Here is a 17,850-nt window from a genome sequence, read left to right as displayed (position 1 = left end):
GTGTGTGTGTGTGTGTGTTGGCTTAAAGGAGTGGAGTAGAGATGGATACCAGTTGGTGCCAGCTACTGTGAGGTCCAGATCTGTTATCATGCATGATGCTGTGTGTGTGTGTACAGGGGTGAGAGAGGGCAAACTGCGGTCGGACTGCTGTTCATTGAAGACAGGGAGAGATGATTGATTGGTGTTTGTTGAGCGTTGTTAAGTGTGTGTGTCTCTGTGTGTCTGTGTCCGCACGCGCGCGCGCGCGCATGTGTGTGTGTGTGTCCATGTGTTTATGTGTGTGGGGAGTAAGGGAGTTATCATGCATGGGTGTTTTCCTCACTGCTCTGGAGAGCTGCAATGTGTCAGGCAGGTTGTTTTATGGCTCTCCTCACACACCAGATACATACCACACACACACACACACACACACACACACACACACACACACACACACACACACACACACACACACACACACACACACACACACACACACACACACACACACAGGAAAACACTCACTCTCAGACACACACAGACTGAATATCTCAGGCAAGTTGTTTTATGTCTCTCCTCACACATCAGTTTGAGAGCAGTTTTGGTATGAGGAGGAGATAAGTGTGTGTGTGCGTGTGTGTGTGCGTGTGCGTGTGCGTGTGTGTGTGCGTGTGTGTGTGCGTGTGCGTGTGCGTGTGTGTGTGTGCTCAAAGTCTAATACTGGTGGGAGTGGTCTGCAGTGCTGCATGTACCAGGGTACCACCAGATGCTGCCAAGGATGGATGCATTCCTTTGTATGTTACACACACTACCACCGCACACACACACACACACACATAGACTTGAAAACACACGCGTGCGCGCCCGCGCCCCTTGCACACACACCCACCCACCGTCTCCCCATGCTCTCTGCCTATAATGATTGACTTCCTCATATTTTGTATTTACTATCCCCACCCCACTTCACTGCCCCACGAAATAAATACACAAGACACCAACACACACACACACACACACACACACACACACACACACACACACACACACACAGCAACACACACACACACACACGCAGATTCTCAACTCTCTCCCCACGCCCTCTGTTTACATATCGGAATATTGTCTTTCCTCTATAACCTGCGTTTAGCCAGTTGTACTCGCCATAGACAGTTCAAGCCGGCGTGTTATCTTAAAAGCTCTGGCAAGTAAGATGACATTACATTACATTACATTACATTTGGCAGACGCTTTATAACCAAAGCGACTTTAAGAAGATGACATAATCAAGCCAACATCACAAGCAAATACAAAGTGTACAGGAGATATACAGAACAAGTGCAGTTGCAAAGAGGGGTTAGTTTTTTTTTTTTTTCAATTAATAAAGAGTACACACACAGCACACACACAAACACATACACACACGCACACACACACTCAAACTAAACTAAACTAGACTAAACTAAACTAAACATCATGTCAAGAGTCTGCCCTGGGGCTAGGCCAGCTCAAGCATTAGTTTAGTAGCTCCTCTCGAAAGAGGAAGGTCTTTACTTGTTTCTTGAAGGCTGCAAGAGATGTGCTTAGTCTTGCTGCCTCTGGGAGACCGTTCCACCACTTGGGTGATAACATGTTGCACAGAGAGACTCTGACGTGCAATGGAATATTTAAAGTGCAGGGGTTGTACAGAATTTTAGGAACATTGTGCACAGTAAACAAGAGCGTTAGGAAGGTCCGGTAGTGGAGTAGCTGTAAAGTGCTAGTGTATTTAAGTGGCGGATGGCTTGTGGGTAGGTACTGTCCCTGAAGCGTGTGGTATTGCATGAGATGCTGCGGTACCTTTTCCCTGGTGGTAAGAGTGTGAATAGGTGGTTTGCTGGGTGTGTAGGGTCAAAGGTGATGTTTTTGGCTTTCCTGGCAAGTCTGGTGTTGTAATGTGAGGTTAAGGTGGGAAGACTGTGGCCAATGATTTTGGAGGCTTTTCTTGACTGGTGGAGCTGCCATACCAGTCCAAGATGGAGAAGGTGAGCACACTGTCGATGGTAGCACTGGGTAATTTCACGTGAAATCAGACACTTTGGGACCCGACCGACACAGATTTCAATCATACTTGCTGTGCCTGTTTAGTAGCAAGGTAGCACCCCAGAACTGCATTTGTGTGAATCTGACACCAATATTAAGGGAGAAACAGACTAGCAAAGGTTTACATAGAAGTGGATCATGCCTGCTTGACTGGCCCCCTACCCCATGTTTTTAGCCCGTTGTACTCCCAGTGCCCTGGGCAACCCTTTGATACCATCTGGTTACATCTGAGAAGGCTACGCAGTGCTGCTTTTTTCAGAGGGGGGTTGTTAATTAAAATCCGTATCACACATCAAAGGTCAATGTTTCCAGAGATGCCCAACTTCCTGAAATATAACGTATGTTCAGGCATTAGATGAAATCATAACGATCATGGCCTCTCGTTAAAGTCACACTAAGCGGAAACTGGCACTGCTTATCCCACTCTCCCCTACTGTACTGGATCCTGCAGCTGAGGTGCGTGCGTGCGTGCGTGCGTGCGTGCGTGGGTGCGTGCAAGAGAGATTGCGTGTGTGTGTGTATTTTTATTTGGACATTGGGTACATTTCAGCTAAAGAGCATGCATACAGACACCCAATGATAACTTGGCTGTTACTTAAAATTACGCACAAATACAAACGTTATATGTGCAGACATTTACACAATCATATGATCATATGACAGTTCTTACATATACATAACCATGTGCAAGCACTTCAAACGTGAAATGTGCACTATACACAAACACTCACTCTAGTCTGAAACTGCTAACTAAGTGTGCAAACGACCAAAATTACTATGCTATCCCAGAAGTCACAGAAAGTTTAAAGTCTGTACCACATGCATAGTGATTTAAATGAAGGCCTGGTAAACCATTGTGTGCAGCGGTTCCCAAACATTTTCTGCTGGAACTCCCTTTTGGCCCCAAGTACATATTTTGCAAGTGTAATCGCTAGTCTCTTTGGTAGACCACTGCAGCTAACTTATTGGAAGGCCTTACTTTGAACAAACTGCCATTTTATTTCATCAGCAGCTATAGGACCTCTTCTATAGGACCTCTCCTCTCCTCCTTGTACTTCATGTTATATTATCTCAGTGCGATTTGCAGGACCTGTCCAGCTTGTCCGTTCAGTTTCATGCCTGCCTTGCCTTGTAGCTGTGTGCATGCGTGTTTGCGTGTGCGCGTGCGCGTGTGCGTGGATGTGTGTGTGCGTCATGCGTGTGCGTGTTTGAGCATCTATCTGCGTCTATGTGTGTCTGTCTTCTCTGATGACCTATTTCTCCATTGAGGAGCTATGTGCTGTACGGCCTTGAGAAGACGTCGGGCTGCGCTTGTCTCTCCATCTCCCTGGCTACTTAAAGGGAATTATTTAAGACTGGCCAGTAAGATGAGAGAATGTGCGGCACGGCACTATAGGATCCATGGACATTACAGCAGAACAGTGCTCATTCTTGACAAGTCGTGAGCAAGCTAATGGGGAGTTTGACTTGAAGGCTTGACATGTTCGTGACGTGTGCACCAGGAACGACCAGAGCGGAGGAAGTCATTATTTTTAATATGGAGGGGTCGTCGAACTGGGTGATCAGAGCAAACTTCAGGAGTTCAGTCAATTAGCATTATTGCTACTACAGTATATGCTGCGAGGAACTTCCACATAAATTTGTTAGACTGTTCATTTCTATCTTCTTCATGTCTTCAAGCTTATTCAAGCCAGAGACATTCTGTAATAAGCAAAATCAAGAGTCAATATTTTGTTGAGTTTGCCCCCTACCGTGGCCTAATTGTAGGGCACTCGTCCGCTATGCAGCCGAGCTGGGTTTGATTCTCGGCCCGGGTCCTTTGACGCTGACGGTCCTTCCCCGTCTCTCTCTCCTCACTCGCTTCCTGTCACCATCTTCACGAGTCAAAAAGACCAAAAAAAATATTAAAATACAGATACAGTATGTATGTACGTATGTATGTACGTATGTATATATTTTTTCGAGTCCATCTAATGCAAGATAAGGGACCTGACTTTTAAATGCAACTTATTCCATGTTCTTATGTGCTTCGGAGGCTGAGATATACAGGTTTTTATAGCCTGAGGGCACCTTTTCTCCAACAGGGCTTAGGCATTCAGCATGCGTTTTTTGCAGGTGCCTTAGGCCAAAATGGGTTAATAAAAGTACTCTGCTCTACTTTGCATAGACACACACACACACACACACACACACACACACACACACACACACACACTCACACGCGCACACACACGCACACACACAAAGAGAATTGAAAAGGTCTTAGAAGACAACTGTCCTTGAAAATCTGTGACCTTTCCTTTGTTTTAATGTTACATGTAGGCTTTTGGTATGGAGTACGTACACAATGCCTGGACTGCGCATGCTTGCGTGTTTGTGTGCGCGCGTTCGTGTGTGTGTGTGTGTGTGTGTGTGTGGAGGTGAGCATGCGTGTATAATGAGGTGTGATTAATGTGGGCTCTGGCTGGATTTCTGCCTGGATAAACTAATGTAACCCATGAACAAGGGCACTACATACACACACACACACACACACACACACACACACACACACACACACACACACACACACACGCACACACACACACTCCCCATTTCATCACCTGCCTCATCTGTGTATACACAATATGTACATGCCACACTATCTGAGACTGTATCTGTCAAATACGGTATGTAAGTTAGTGTTTGTGTATATGGGATCATATTAACATTTATTTCGATGTTGATTAAATCAACTTTGGTATGTACCATTTCTCTCAACATGTGTCCCATGTTGTAGTGTTTTGGTTTTAACCTCCTCTATTGAGAAGAGCTGTAATGTACAGCCTAATAATGAAGTTAATGACGCATCTTTTTTCTTCCTCTCTCCTCCTCTCTTCTCTCCTGTTCTCCTCTCTTCTCCTCTCCTCTTCTCTCCTCTCCTCTCCTCTCCTCTTCTCTCCTCTTCTCCTGTCCTCTCTCCTCTCCTCTCGTCTCCTCTCCTCTCCCCTCCTCTCCTCTTCTCCTCCCCTGTCTCCTCTTCTCCTCTCCTCTCCTCTCCTCTGCTCTCCTCTCCTCTCTTCTCCTCTACTCTCCTCTCCTCTCCTCTCCTCTCCTCTCCTCTCCCCTCCTCTCCTCTTCTCCTCTCCCGTCTCCTCTTCTCCTCTCCTCTCCTCTGCTCTCCTCTCCTCTCCTCTCCTCTCCTCTTCTCCTCTCCTCTCTCCTCTCCTCTTCTCTCCTCTTCCCTCCTCTCCTCTTCTCCTCTCCTCTCCTCTCCTCTCCTCTCCTCTCCTCTCTTCTCCTCTCCTCTCCTCTCCCCTCCTCTCCTCTTCTCCTCTCCTCTCCTCTTCTCCTCTCCTCTCCTCTCCTCTCCTCTCCTCTCCTCTCCTATCTCCTCTCCTGTCTCCTCTCCTCTTCTCTCCTCTCCCCTCTCCTCTCCTCTCCTCTCCTCTCCTCTCCTCTCCTCCTCTCCTCTCCTCTCCTCTCCTCAGCTACAGTTGAGTGCTATAATCCTCGTACTAATGAGTGGACGTACGTGGCCAAGATGAACGAGCCTCATTATGGCCACGCAGGAACCGTCTACGGAGGCCTCATGTACATCTCAGGTAGGCAAGCACACCACCTCATAGACACCACCTCATAGACACCACCTCATAGACACCACCTCATGTACATCTCAGGTAGGCAAGCACACCCAAGCACACCACCTCATGTACATCTCAGGTAGGCAAGCACACCACCTCACAGACACCACCTCAAGCACACCACCTCACACACACCTTCTCATGTACATCTCAGGTAGGCAAGCACACCACCTCATGTACATCTCAGGTAGGCATGCACACCTTCTCATGCACACCACCTCATGTACATCTCAGGTAGGCAAGCACACCACCTCATGTACATCTCAGGTAGGCAAGCACACCTTCACATGCACACCTTCTCATGTACATCTCAGGTAGGCAAGCACACCCAAGCACACCACCTCATGTACATCTCAGGTAGGCAAGCACACCTTCTCATGTACATCTCAGGTAGGCAAGCACACCTTCTCATGTACATCTCAGGTAGGCAAGCACACCTTCTCATGTACATCTCAGGTAGGCAAGCACACCTTCTCATGTACATCTCAGGTAGGCAAGCACACCACCTCATAGACACCAACTCATGTAGGCAAGCACACCACCTCATAGACACCTCAGGTAGGCAGCACACCTTCTCAAGCACACCACCTCATGCAGTGCTTAATTTGAGCCGGATCATGCCGGAACAGGATCCCCCACCTCGTAATTTTGACCCCCCTGTGTTCCGGGACTTACTATGGCTGATCCGGAAACCTCTCGTGAATGAATAATAATAACAAAATACAGAGAGGCTACTATATTGTAAGGGAATATCTGCCTCCTCAGGGGGGTGAGCGCAGCATTATCCCATGTTCGCTACATTTCCCATCTCACCGAAATTGGGGTTGATACTGTCAGGATCGCAACAACCACAAGCCGAGTGAGCAAGCGAGAAGGAACCATGAAGTGTGCGCGCAGAGAAGACCACCATTTCTGAATGCTAAAGTCAGACACTGATGTGCGCTGTTCCAAATTGAGACCGAGCGCGCAAGTCTGCAAACAAGGGTTTGCAAAAGTGCACTACTTAAAAAATGAGAAAAGATGTTCGTTATGTTGATCTAAGTTATTTCTTATGTGTTGGTCAGTGTTTTTTTTATTCATATTTGGAAAGGTAACAAGGCTAAACCAAAGGCAGACTTATTGCTGCCTGACGTCCAACTCATAACCTTTAAAACTTAAAAATAGCCTACAGTCGGCTGCACCGTTACAATATGGTAGAGCTGAAGGCAACGCGCACCGACTGAAAAAAAACTATCGACATATTTTTATCGTCGCGACACACAGGAAACAAAGCCATCTCACAAAACTAGTGTATGAGAGTGTGTTTGTTTGAGTGAAAGGGAGAGGATTCTGAAGTGCTTCATGGGGACTTGTCTGCATGCAAGCATGGAGGAGACCAAGTTAAAATTTAGCAACATTCAAGACGAAAGTCGCGACCTCCCCACTTTATTGCAGTAGGAGAAGTCCAGCGTTTGCGTGGCTATTTTGGTGGGGGAAGCACAATTGATAGCCTACTGCTTGTCCCATATATTTAAGATCTACTATGCTACATTTCCATCCCTACTATCTGACTAAATGTAGGCTACGTGAAGTTCCCCCTCTCTCGTTGTTTGTTCATATGCGCGGATGAGATGGAAAGCCTGGCTGTGCCAAACATTGTTTAAAATGTTTCATCAAATTTTGGTCGGCACACAAGGTTTTGGACATAGGCCTACTAATTTCTAGTGGCACCTGGGCTGCGTTTGGTGCATTGATCAGTCATGTAGCCTAGCGAAAAAGACAGCCTGGGTGAGAGGATGAGATCTTCCTCGGCTGGCGAGCGCTCAGCATGTGTGCGCGCGCGTTTCCTTCTCTCCCAAGACCCTAACAGTAGCTTACAAGTCAATTTGAGCACGAAAACGGCAAAGACAATGTGATATTTCATTCAAATAGGGCCTACACGCTCCAAATAAAACATTGGTCGGAGGGATTGTCAACCGGACCGCAGCGCGAGCAGACAGTCAGTGTGAAAAGCCAAGTCTACCGGGAAAGTCGCCGCTCGCTTACCATCAGTGCGCGAGCCCTGAAAATCGCAGCTCGCTTACCATCAGTGCGCGAGCCCTTGAAACAGTGAAGTGGCATATCGCAACAGCACATGCGGATTAGCCAAATCATATGCAACAAAGTCGCCAACAAAGCGTGGATTTGACGTTTAATAGGCCTATGCCAACGTTGTGTGAATACGGGAAAGGATAAGAATTGGACAGTCATGCACTGTCCTTTCAATAGGTAGACTAGTAGAAGACCGCTTCGGTTTCTTTTCACCTCATGGGGAAAGCATACTTTCCCTGCACGAAACTACTAAGCATAAAGTTAGCGATCAAACAAAAAATATTGGTTGTTGTCATTACAGCATTTAATAGGCTATGGCTGTTGTTTAAAATAGCCATTGGATTGCCAACCGTCCCTTGTATTAAGAAACAAAAGTATGGATATGAGCTGACATGGGACTCAATGTCGATAAAACGCAGGGAATTGCATCTATTTATCTTTTTCCCGTTTTTATTCGTTTGCGTAACAATAGTTTTTCTGTGCGTTCCGGGACCTCTGTCCAACTCATCGTCGCTGTGATGTCATATGTGTTTTGCGTTCCGGTACCTCGTGATTTACAAATTAAGCACTGACCTCATGTACATCTCAGGTAGGCAAGCACACCTTCTCATAGACACCTCAGGTAGGCAGCACACCTTCTCAAGCACACCACCTCATAGACACCACCTCATAGACACCACCTCAGGTAGGCAAGCACACCACCTCATAGACACCAACTCATGTAGGCAAGCACACCACCTCATAGACACCTTCTCAAAGACATCTCATGGAGGCAAGCACACCACCTCATAGACACCTTCTCAAGGGGTTTAGTACATCTCGGGTAGGCATGCACACCTCATAGACACCTTCTCAAGGGGTTTTAGCAAGCACACCACCTCATGCATACCTTCTCAAGGGGGTTTAGCATGGACACCTGCTTAAGGGCTCATGTACATCTCATGTAGGCATGGACACCTTCTCAAAGGGGTTTAGTACATCTCAGGTAGGCAAGCACACCACCTCATAGACACCTTCTCAAGGGCTCATGTACATCTCAGGTAGGCAAGCACACCACCTCATAGACACCTTCTCAAAGACACCTCAGGTAGGCAAGCACACCACCTCATAGACACCTTCTCAAACCTTCTCAAGGGGGTTTAGCATGGACACCTGACACCTTCTCATGTACATCTCAGGTAGGCAAGCACACCTTCTCATGTACATCTCAGGTAGGCAAGCACACCACCTCATAGACACCACCTCATAGACACCACCTCAGGTAGGCAAGCACACCACCTCATAGACACCTCCTCATAGACACCTTCTCATGTACACCTTAGGTAGGCAAGCACACCACCTCATAGACACCTTCTCATGTACATCTCAGGTAGGCAAGCACACCACCTCATAGACACCTCAGGTAGGCAAGCACACCACCTCATAGACACCTTCTCAAAGGGGTTTAGTACATCTCAGGTAGGCAAGCACACCTTCTCATGTACATCTCAGGTAGGCAAGCACACCTTCTCATGTACATCTCAGGTAGGCAAGCACACCTTCTCAAAGGTTTTTAATACATCTCAGGTAGGCATGCACACCTTCTCAAACCTTCTCAAGGGGGTTTAGCATTGACACCGCATGCATACCTTCTCAAGGGGGTTTAATACATCTCAGGTAGGCAAGCTCACCACCTCATAGACACCTTCTCATGTACATCTCATGTAGGCATGGACACCTTCTCAAAGGGGTTTAGTACATCTCAGGTAGGCAAGCACACCACCTCATAGACACCTTCTCAAACCTTCTCAAGGGGTTTTAGCATGGACACCTCAAGGGCTTTTAGTACATCTCAGGTAGGCATGGCCACCTTCTCAAGGTGTATTCGCGTATACAGTGTATTAATTAATCATTGCGGAGGGGAAAAACAAAATGAAATACACAAGCAGGTACAGGGAATGAGTGTAGAAGATTAAAAATTAAAAATGTGGAGGCAATGTGCTTTGGTATGGTATAGGCATGTATTTAATGATGTAGTTATGTATTTATGTAGTTAATGACGATGCTTGCATGATATAACATGTACACTGTATAAACAAGCTTTTTAATTCTGTACAAATTCTATTAATCAATTCAATTAGTCAATGTATATCAGGCATCAGTTGCAGTAATCCCCATTACCATAATTGGACACATAAAGGGATTGAAGGGCCTCAGCAGCGGAGTTGAAGATGGAGATATACTGTCTTGACTTCTTCAGCGAACATTGTAGATGTGAACAGACACATCTCTCTCTCTCTCTCTCTCTCTCTCTCTCTCTCTCTCTCTCTCTATCCCTCTCTCTCTCTATCCCTCTCTCTGTCCTCTGTCTCTCTCTCTCTCTCTGCCTCTCTCTCCCTCTCCCTCTCACAGAGAGTGCTTTTGTTCTGCGGGGGGTGGGGGGTTCGTTCTCTCTCTCCCGGCCAGATGCATTGTGGGATTGTGCTGTTCTTTATTTTCAGCTCTCCCTGTAGACATGTCCTGCTTTCCTCTCCTCCTCTTCCTCCTCTTCCTCATCCTCATCTTCCTCCTCTTCCTCCTCTTCCTCATCCTCATCTTCCTCTCCTCCTCTTCCTCATCTCCCTCCTACTCCCTCTTTCCTCCTCCTCTTCTTCTTCCTCCTCCTCCTCCCCTTCCTCTTCCTTCTCTTCCTCTTCCTCTTCCTCTTCCTCTTCCTCTTCCTCCTCCTTCACCTCCTCCCTCTTCCTCCTCCTCCATCTTCTCCTCTCTCCTCCTCCCTCTTCCCTCTCCTCCTCTTCCTCCTCCTCCTCCCCTTCCTCTTCCTTCTCTCCTCCTCCCTCTCCTTCTCCCCCTCCCCCTTCTCCTCCTTCTCTTCCTCTTCCTCCTCCCTCTTCCTCCTCTTCCTCCTCCCTCTTCCTCCTCCTCCTCCCTCTTCCTCCTCCTCCTCCTCCTCCTCCTCCCTCTTCCCTCTCCTCCTCCCCCTCTTCCCTCTCCCCCTCTTCCCTCTCCTCCTTTTCCCTCTTCCTCCTCCTCCTCCTCCTCCCCCTTCTCCTCCCTCCTCCTCCCTCTTCCTCCTCTTCCCTCTCCTCCTCTTCCTCCTACTCCTCCTCCATCTTCTTCCTCCTCCTCCTCTTCCTCTTCAGTCACCACTCATAAACTCGGTGTCTGTGTTTACATTACTCCAGTAATACACTGCACTGAATTATGTAGAGTAGCTGGAGAGAGAGAGAGAGAGAGAGAGAGAGAGATCATTATTCAGAGATTTTCTTATGTGTTAAAGCACAGTCAGGGATGCGGGTTTGCACTTGAAAAGCCAACCCCATCACACACACGCAGAGGTGTTGATGACGGGTAACACCACATATACACAGTACCCCGCCACACACACACACACACACACACACACACACACACACACACACACACACACACACACACACACACACACACACACACACACACACACACACTGTATATACAAGTGTTAAAATATGCAGCACCATATACACACACACCACCACATAAAGGCACAAGTGTATGCGCAGGTACGCACACGCACACACACGCGCGCGCACACACACACACACAGCACACGCACACGCACACGCACACACACACACACACACACACACACACACACAGGTGTGAAAATATGCAGCTCCACATAAACATACCCCACCAGTCTCTCTCTCGCACTCACACAGACACACACACACACACACACACACACACACACACACACACACACACACACACACACACACACACACACACACACACACACACACACACACACACACACACACACACACACACACACACAGTACAGCCATAACACCTTGCACCTGCTGTGCTATTGTAGGATGTAAAGCACACAGAAGAGATGCACCAAAGGCATCAGTAGACCCCCACATCTTTATACTTCCCTCTTTTGCTCTCTCTCTCTCTCTCTCTCTCTCTCTCTCTCTCTCTCTCTCTCTCTCTCTCTCTCTCTCTCTCTCTCTCTCTCTCTCTCTCTCTCTCCCTCCCTCTCTCTCTGTCTCTCTCTCACCTCTCTCTCTGTCTCTGTCTCTCTCTGTCTCTCTCTTTCTCTCGCTGTCTCTCTCTCTCTCCCTCCACCTCTCTCTCTCTCACACACACTCTCTCTCTCTGTCTCTCTATCTCTACCTCTCTCTCTCTCGCTGTCTCTCTCTCTCCCTCCACCTCTCTCTCTCCCGCTTTCTCTCTCTCTCTCTCTCTCTCTCTCTCTCTCTCTCTCTGCTCTCTCGCTCTCTCGCTGTCTCTCTCACTGTCTCTATATCTCTACCTCTCTCTTTCTCTAGTTGTCTCTCTCTCTCCCTCCACCTCTCTCTCTCACACACTCTCTCTCTCTCTGTCGCTCTCTCTCTCACACACTCTCTCTCTCTGTCTCTCTCTCTCTCTCTCTGTCTCTCTCTCTGTCTCTCTATCTCTACCTCTCTCTCTCTCGCTGTCTCTCTCTCTCTCTCTCTCTCTCTCTCTTTCTCTCGCTGTCTCTCTCTCTCCCTCCACTCCAACTCTCTCTCTCTCTCTCTCTCTCTCTCTCTCTCTCTCCACTTGGAGGTAGGAAGGCTTCCTTCTGCTTCAGCTCTGTCTGTATAAAAGCCAGTGGTGACTCTTGCTGGATTGTGTGTATAAAAGCCAGTGGTGCCTCTTGCTGTATTGTCTGTATAAAAGCCAGTGGTGTCTCTTGCTGTATTGTCTGTATAAAAGCCAGTGGTGACTCTTGCTGGATTGTGTGTATAAAAGCCAGTGGTGACTCTTGCTGGATTGTGTGTATAAAAGCCAGTGGTGCCTCTTGCTGTATTGTCTGTATAAAAGCCAGTGGTGTCTCTTGCTGTATTGTGTGACTGCATTAGTATGCAAATAAACACACGGAGCCCCTGCAGCTTTTTAAACAAAGAGTTATCATATTTGTTTTTAATGCATGTCTTACTTTCTGTGTTTGCATAGTGTATCTGTGTTTGTGTTTGTATGCATTGTACGTTTTGTTCTGCATCGGAAGGAATTGTCTGCTCAGAACTAACCTTTCTGCATGACATGATCAGGATGAATGAGACTCGTAGACAAGGACATTTGGTATTTCTGTGGGTTTTTTTGTTTTTGTTTGTATTTATTCGTTCATTATTTTTAATCCCCTATGGCATAACACAATCAAATTGTATTTTTTTCTGTTGTGCGTGAGCAAAATGTATTTATGTCTATGCTTGCCACTCAACCTTCTCCAAAAACCACCTGGTGCCATCAACCACAACACGATGTTGAACTTAATTGTTCAATTGATTCATGAACTGTTTAAATTATTTATTTTAGAAAATAGTGATTTATTAATTAAAGTAAAAAATAATGACAGAAGCAAGGTATTTGCCTGACAGAGACAATGTATAAACTCGCCTGAAGAAGATCTCCAAAGCGTAGTTGTTAGCCAGTTAGCAACATAGGTGGTTGCCAATGGGGAATTGCATTGCAAACAACAAAGTAGCTAACATAGTTAGCAACTACGGTTTCGAGAAATCCATCCCTGAATGGCTGAAACAGATACTATGAGTATATAGAGATATGCCAATTTAATAGGTTGCTATGGGCACCTAACATGACCAGGTTCCGGTCTGCCTTAAGGGGCGTGTCATAATACTCCTAGCATTGAATAGAACAGTCCTTAGGTCTGCCTAGGTCTGCCTAAAGGGTGATTTCCCCCCCCCACCCCCCCTCCCCCTTGCAATAATAGAACCCGGAAACAATGGGCCAATGGAACCTCTCTCTCTCTCTACTCTCTCTGACTGAAAGGTTGTGAGTAATACAAATGAGAGTGTCATGGGCGGTGCACAGGGTATTTGTCTACCACTTTGCACCATTTGTCACCTCCAATGCAACCATTCAGATTGTGTGTGCAAAAGGGCCCTTGTTCCTGTATGGTAGATAACGGTACAGGGAAGCCAAAAAGGTCGGCCCCTGCACCTTATCGTTTGAACTGTGCGTTGCTTGGTGGTTTTTATGTATAAACGTTTAGTGATGTGATGTATTGATCCTATAAGGGACACCCATACTCAAGTACCGTACTGCTTAGGCTTAAATACAACTTAAATGGTTTTGGGAAACGCAGGCCAGGTCTAGTTATGAATAAGCGTGTCTGTATTTGTATGTACTGTATATAGTTCCCATGCCCCAAGTATTACTTTTTTGTTAATCTGTGTTATTTCTCCTTCTCCCTCCGACCCACCAGGGGGCATAACGCACGACACCTTCCAGAAGGAGCTGATGTGCTTCGACCCGGACTCGGACAAGTGGACGCAGAAGGCTCCCATGACGACGGTGCGGGGCCTACACTGCATGTGCACGGTGGCCGACCGCCTGTACGTGATCGGCGGCAACCACTTCCGGGGCACGAGCGACTACGACGACGTGCTGACGTGCGAGTACTACAGCCCCTCGCTGGACCTGTGGACGCCCATCGCCGCCATGCTGCGCGGCCAGAGCGACGTCGGAGTCGCCGTCTTCGAGAACAAGATCTTCGTGGTGGGCGGCTACTCGTGGAACAACCGGTGCATGGTGGAGATCGTGCAGCGCTACGACCCCGAGAAGGACGAGTGGCACAAGGTCTTCGACCTGCCCGAGTCGCTGGGCGGCATCCGGGCGTGCACGCTCACCGTCTACCCGCCAGAGGACCTCCTGGCCGGCTCGCCAACACGGGAGTCCCCCCTCTCGGCTCCTTGAGGATGGAGGGAGGGAGGGGGGAAATAAAGACAAGAAAGACAGAGAGAGAGATACTGACTGAACTTGACTGATAGAGACAGACTTGATGGAAGAGTGGCGCGCTAAATGTTATTGAAGGACTCAAGGTGAACACAAAGAGATGGACAGAGTTGTGGCCCTCCTTCCTTCCTCTCCTTTTCTAACACCCCGTCACTCCCTCTCTCCCTCCTCTGCCCCCCCACCCCTCACTCCCCCCACTCTGGATATCAATATTGCTGCCCCCCCCGCCCGCCCCCTGCAACACCCTTTCACTACATTCAACACACTAGTTGTGATGGGAGTGTCCATCACTGGGGTTGTGGGTTGTGTGTTCTGACTGTCATGCCAACGAGCTTGTGTCTCTTGGTGTAGCGGTCAGATCCCCAGTTTGGTAACCCAGAACGTTTGGGGTTCGAGTCCCAGTTTGGTAACCCAGACGGTTCGGGGTTCGAGTCCCAGTTTGGTAACCCAGAACGTTTCGGGTTCGAGTCCCAGTTTGGTAACCCAGAAGGTTCAGGTTCGAGTCCCAGTTTGGTAACCCAGAAGGTTGGGCCCAGAACGTTCGGGTTCGAGTCCCAGCGGGGCAGCTCTACTCCCCCTTCGCTCCACTCGTGTTACCCTTGATTTGCACTTCCCACCGGATTGATGAAGCTGTGTGTCTGCAGTGGCGTCCAGTAGGATCATACCACTGCCCCCCGTTTCCTGTGTGTCTGCAGTGGCGTCCAATAGGATTGCACCACTGCCCCCCGTTTCCTGTGTGTCTGCAGTGGCGTCCAATAGGATTGCACCATTGCCCCCCGTTTCCTGTGTGTCTGCAGTGGCGTCCAATAGGATTACACCACTGCTCCCTGTTTCCTGTAGTGGCATCCAATAGGATTACACCACTGCCCCCTGTTTCCTTCTTGAGCTGTTCAGACCAATCACACCACCCAATCTACTTCTCCACAAACGGTGAGGTGGGAAATAGCTTAATTCTAAGAGCATTTTGGTTTGGCAGCCTAATTACGATCACATAATTATGTATTTCCTTTTTTGTCCATTTCCTCTCGGCAGCAGAAGTACATAAACATAACATGAGCGAGAAGTCACAAACACATTGACTTGAAAGAAATCAAGTGACTTTGCAATTCAACTTTTCTACCTGATGTCTTTGGAATTTTTATTGTTGCTATTATTATTATTATTATTATTATTATTATTATTATTATTATTATTATATGATTTTCCCCCTGTTCAGTTGGTCCTGTGGCAGGTGAAATGGGCGGGGCTGACCTCACCTCACGTCACATGTGTAGAGGTCAAAGGTGAAACTCAGGGGGTCAGCAGGCGCTCTGTCCCATTCTCTCCCCCCCCCCCCCCCCCCCACCACCACCACCTGCTCCCTGGTGCCCCTTTTTATTGGTTTCTTTTTCCTGCTCTTGAACAGTTCGAGAAGTGATGTTTTATAAGTTTAATAAAGGAGATTTACTTAAAAAAATGTATTTGTTAGTGCTTCATGTTGACCCATTCAACGACAGATAGCCACTCGCAATTTTGAATTTGAAATGGGGTGTTTAGAACCAAATGGGCCATAAACCATAGCTAACTACGTTCACAGCTGTTGGTTACAATACAATTTCCCATTTGCAACTACTCCTGTTGCTAACTGGAAAGCAACTATGTGTTCGAGAAACAACCCAGAGTGGTGACGGAAGTCTGTTCATTTGTTTGTGGAGGGTTGGCGACCAAAGCAACCGAAAGGCTGAGGTCGTTAAAGAGGTTTTGCTATGAATTCACTGTATTTGCTCTGGACATAATATCAACATGTTTGTAGCTAATCACATAACAGCTCTGGCTTGTCAGCCTGGGACATGGGAAGATAATGAACATTGCAATTGGTTTTCGCCGAAAATTGCTCATTACCATATTAGCTGACTTTCAATGGCTGAAATTCACTCTGCTCACCCAATTTGTTTCGACGAAATTCTTTTGGCAGCTCAATTCACAGATGATAAATAAATGTCGATTTGTGTCATGGTGTACATGTGTACAGTAAATGCCAACTGGCTTTATGCTAATGTGCTATGACGCTAAAAAAACAATTGGAATGTAAGAGTATATCAGGTTGACACTAGAGCCGCTTCCCAATTGTATTGACGGAAGTAAGTGAGGCGGGTGGAGAAAAAAAAGTGAAGGTATTAATGTGCTGTCGAAGCGAGCAGAAGGTGTTGATATGCCTGTCTTTATAGTACACACTTTCCACAGCATAGACAAAGGCACGTTTGAATTTGTGTAACCGAACATTGTTTCATGTCAATGGTCATATAAACCTATTCAAACAGGAAAAACATGGAAGACGTTGGTTGCATATAACTACAGCCCCGAAACGTACCGTTGGCCATGCTGAGTAGCTACAAATGCTAACAGGAGCACGTCTGACTGACTGGGAGGTCGCACAACGCCCGGAGAGGTACGCATCATCTCGTCACACTTCTGGGAAGAACATATTTCATTGTTTATGTACGATGGTGTGTTCCTTTAAGCTATATTATGGGCATAGTAGCACAGCATGTAGATGTTATGGTGTCAGTGACCTCATGGCCTTGGTGGAGGTCTGCACTCTCTGAGTGCTTCTAGTTTTCAATATAAAGAATTTTATAGCTTTACCGCACTAGATTAAAAATCACTGCCACTTGATTTAATAAATGAGTGTAGTGTAGCTAAGCAAAGACTGTTCAATCTTACTCTTCTAAAATGTACTCCTTCCAACTGGTTAACTGAATCAGAGTTATCCTAACTTGCATTTTAAAATCGCAATATCTCTCTCTATACAGGCCGAAACACTTAGCAAAAGAGCCTTGCCATCCCTCGTATCCAAACACCCTGTCAATGACAAAGCAAAAAAATGGCTGTGGCAGCACTCTGATATTTCAAGTAATTCTAGTGTGAGCTGCTCACAGTAGTAGTATTAGCTCAACTCGTCCCGTCTCGTCTTCAGGCTTATTCATCACTTTTTATGCCTCTCTCTCTTCATTGTCTTTGGTTATTCAGCCTAATCTTACTCTTGCTCTTTCTTGCCAAACTGTAACTCAAGTGTCAGCAAAATAATGTCGGTTGGATCTCGATATCCTTCCTTCAGTCCTCCTTGTGCCTGGGTGTGGGCTCGCCCGTGGAGAAGACGAAGAGGGAATGGAGGAAGGTAGCCCATCTCTACAGAGGAGGGAATGGAGGTAGCTCATCTCTACAGAAGAGGGAGTGGAGGTAGCTCATCTCTACAGAAGAGGGAATGGAGGAAGGTAGCCCATCTCTACAGCAGAGGGAGTGGAGGTAGCCCATCTCTACAGCAGAGGGAGTGGAGGTAGCCCATCTCTACAGGAGAGGGAATGGACTG

At 47.2% G+C, this 17,850-nt stretch overlaps 1 protein-coding gene across 2 annotated transcripts in view; it reads left to right on the top strand.

The window, feature by feature from the left end:
- Positions 1-14,713, top strand: part of klhl13 (kelch-like family member 13) — a 97,640-nt gene extending 82,927 nt beyond the window's left edge. For both annotated transcript variants that reach the window (XM_063202728.1, XM_063202727.1), the window contains 2 exons: positions 5,529-5,642; positions 13,972-14,713. In XM_063202728.1, the coding sequence (XP_063058798.1) occupies positions 5,529-5,642; positions 13,972-14,462 (605 nt within the window). In that variant the 3' untranslated portion in view covers positions 14,463-14,713. The remainder of the gene's footprint in view (positions 1-5,528; positions 5,643-13,971) is intronic.
- The last annotated feature ends 3,137 nt before the right edge of the window (positions 14,714-17,850 follow it).

The sequence above is a fragment of the Engraulis encrasicolus genome, chromosome 7 (assembly GCF_034702125.1).
Source record: "Engraulis encrasicolus isolate BLACKSEA-1 chromosome 7, IST_EnEncr_1.0, whole genome shotgun sequence".
Classification (NCBI taxonomy): Eukaryota; Metazoa; Chordata; class Actinopteri; order Clupeiformes; family Engraulidae; genus Engraulis; species Engraulis encrasicolus.
This window is presented reverse-complemented; position numbering and strand designations above follow the sequence as displayed.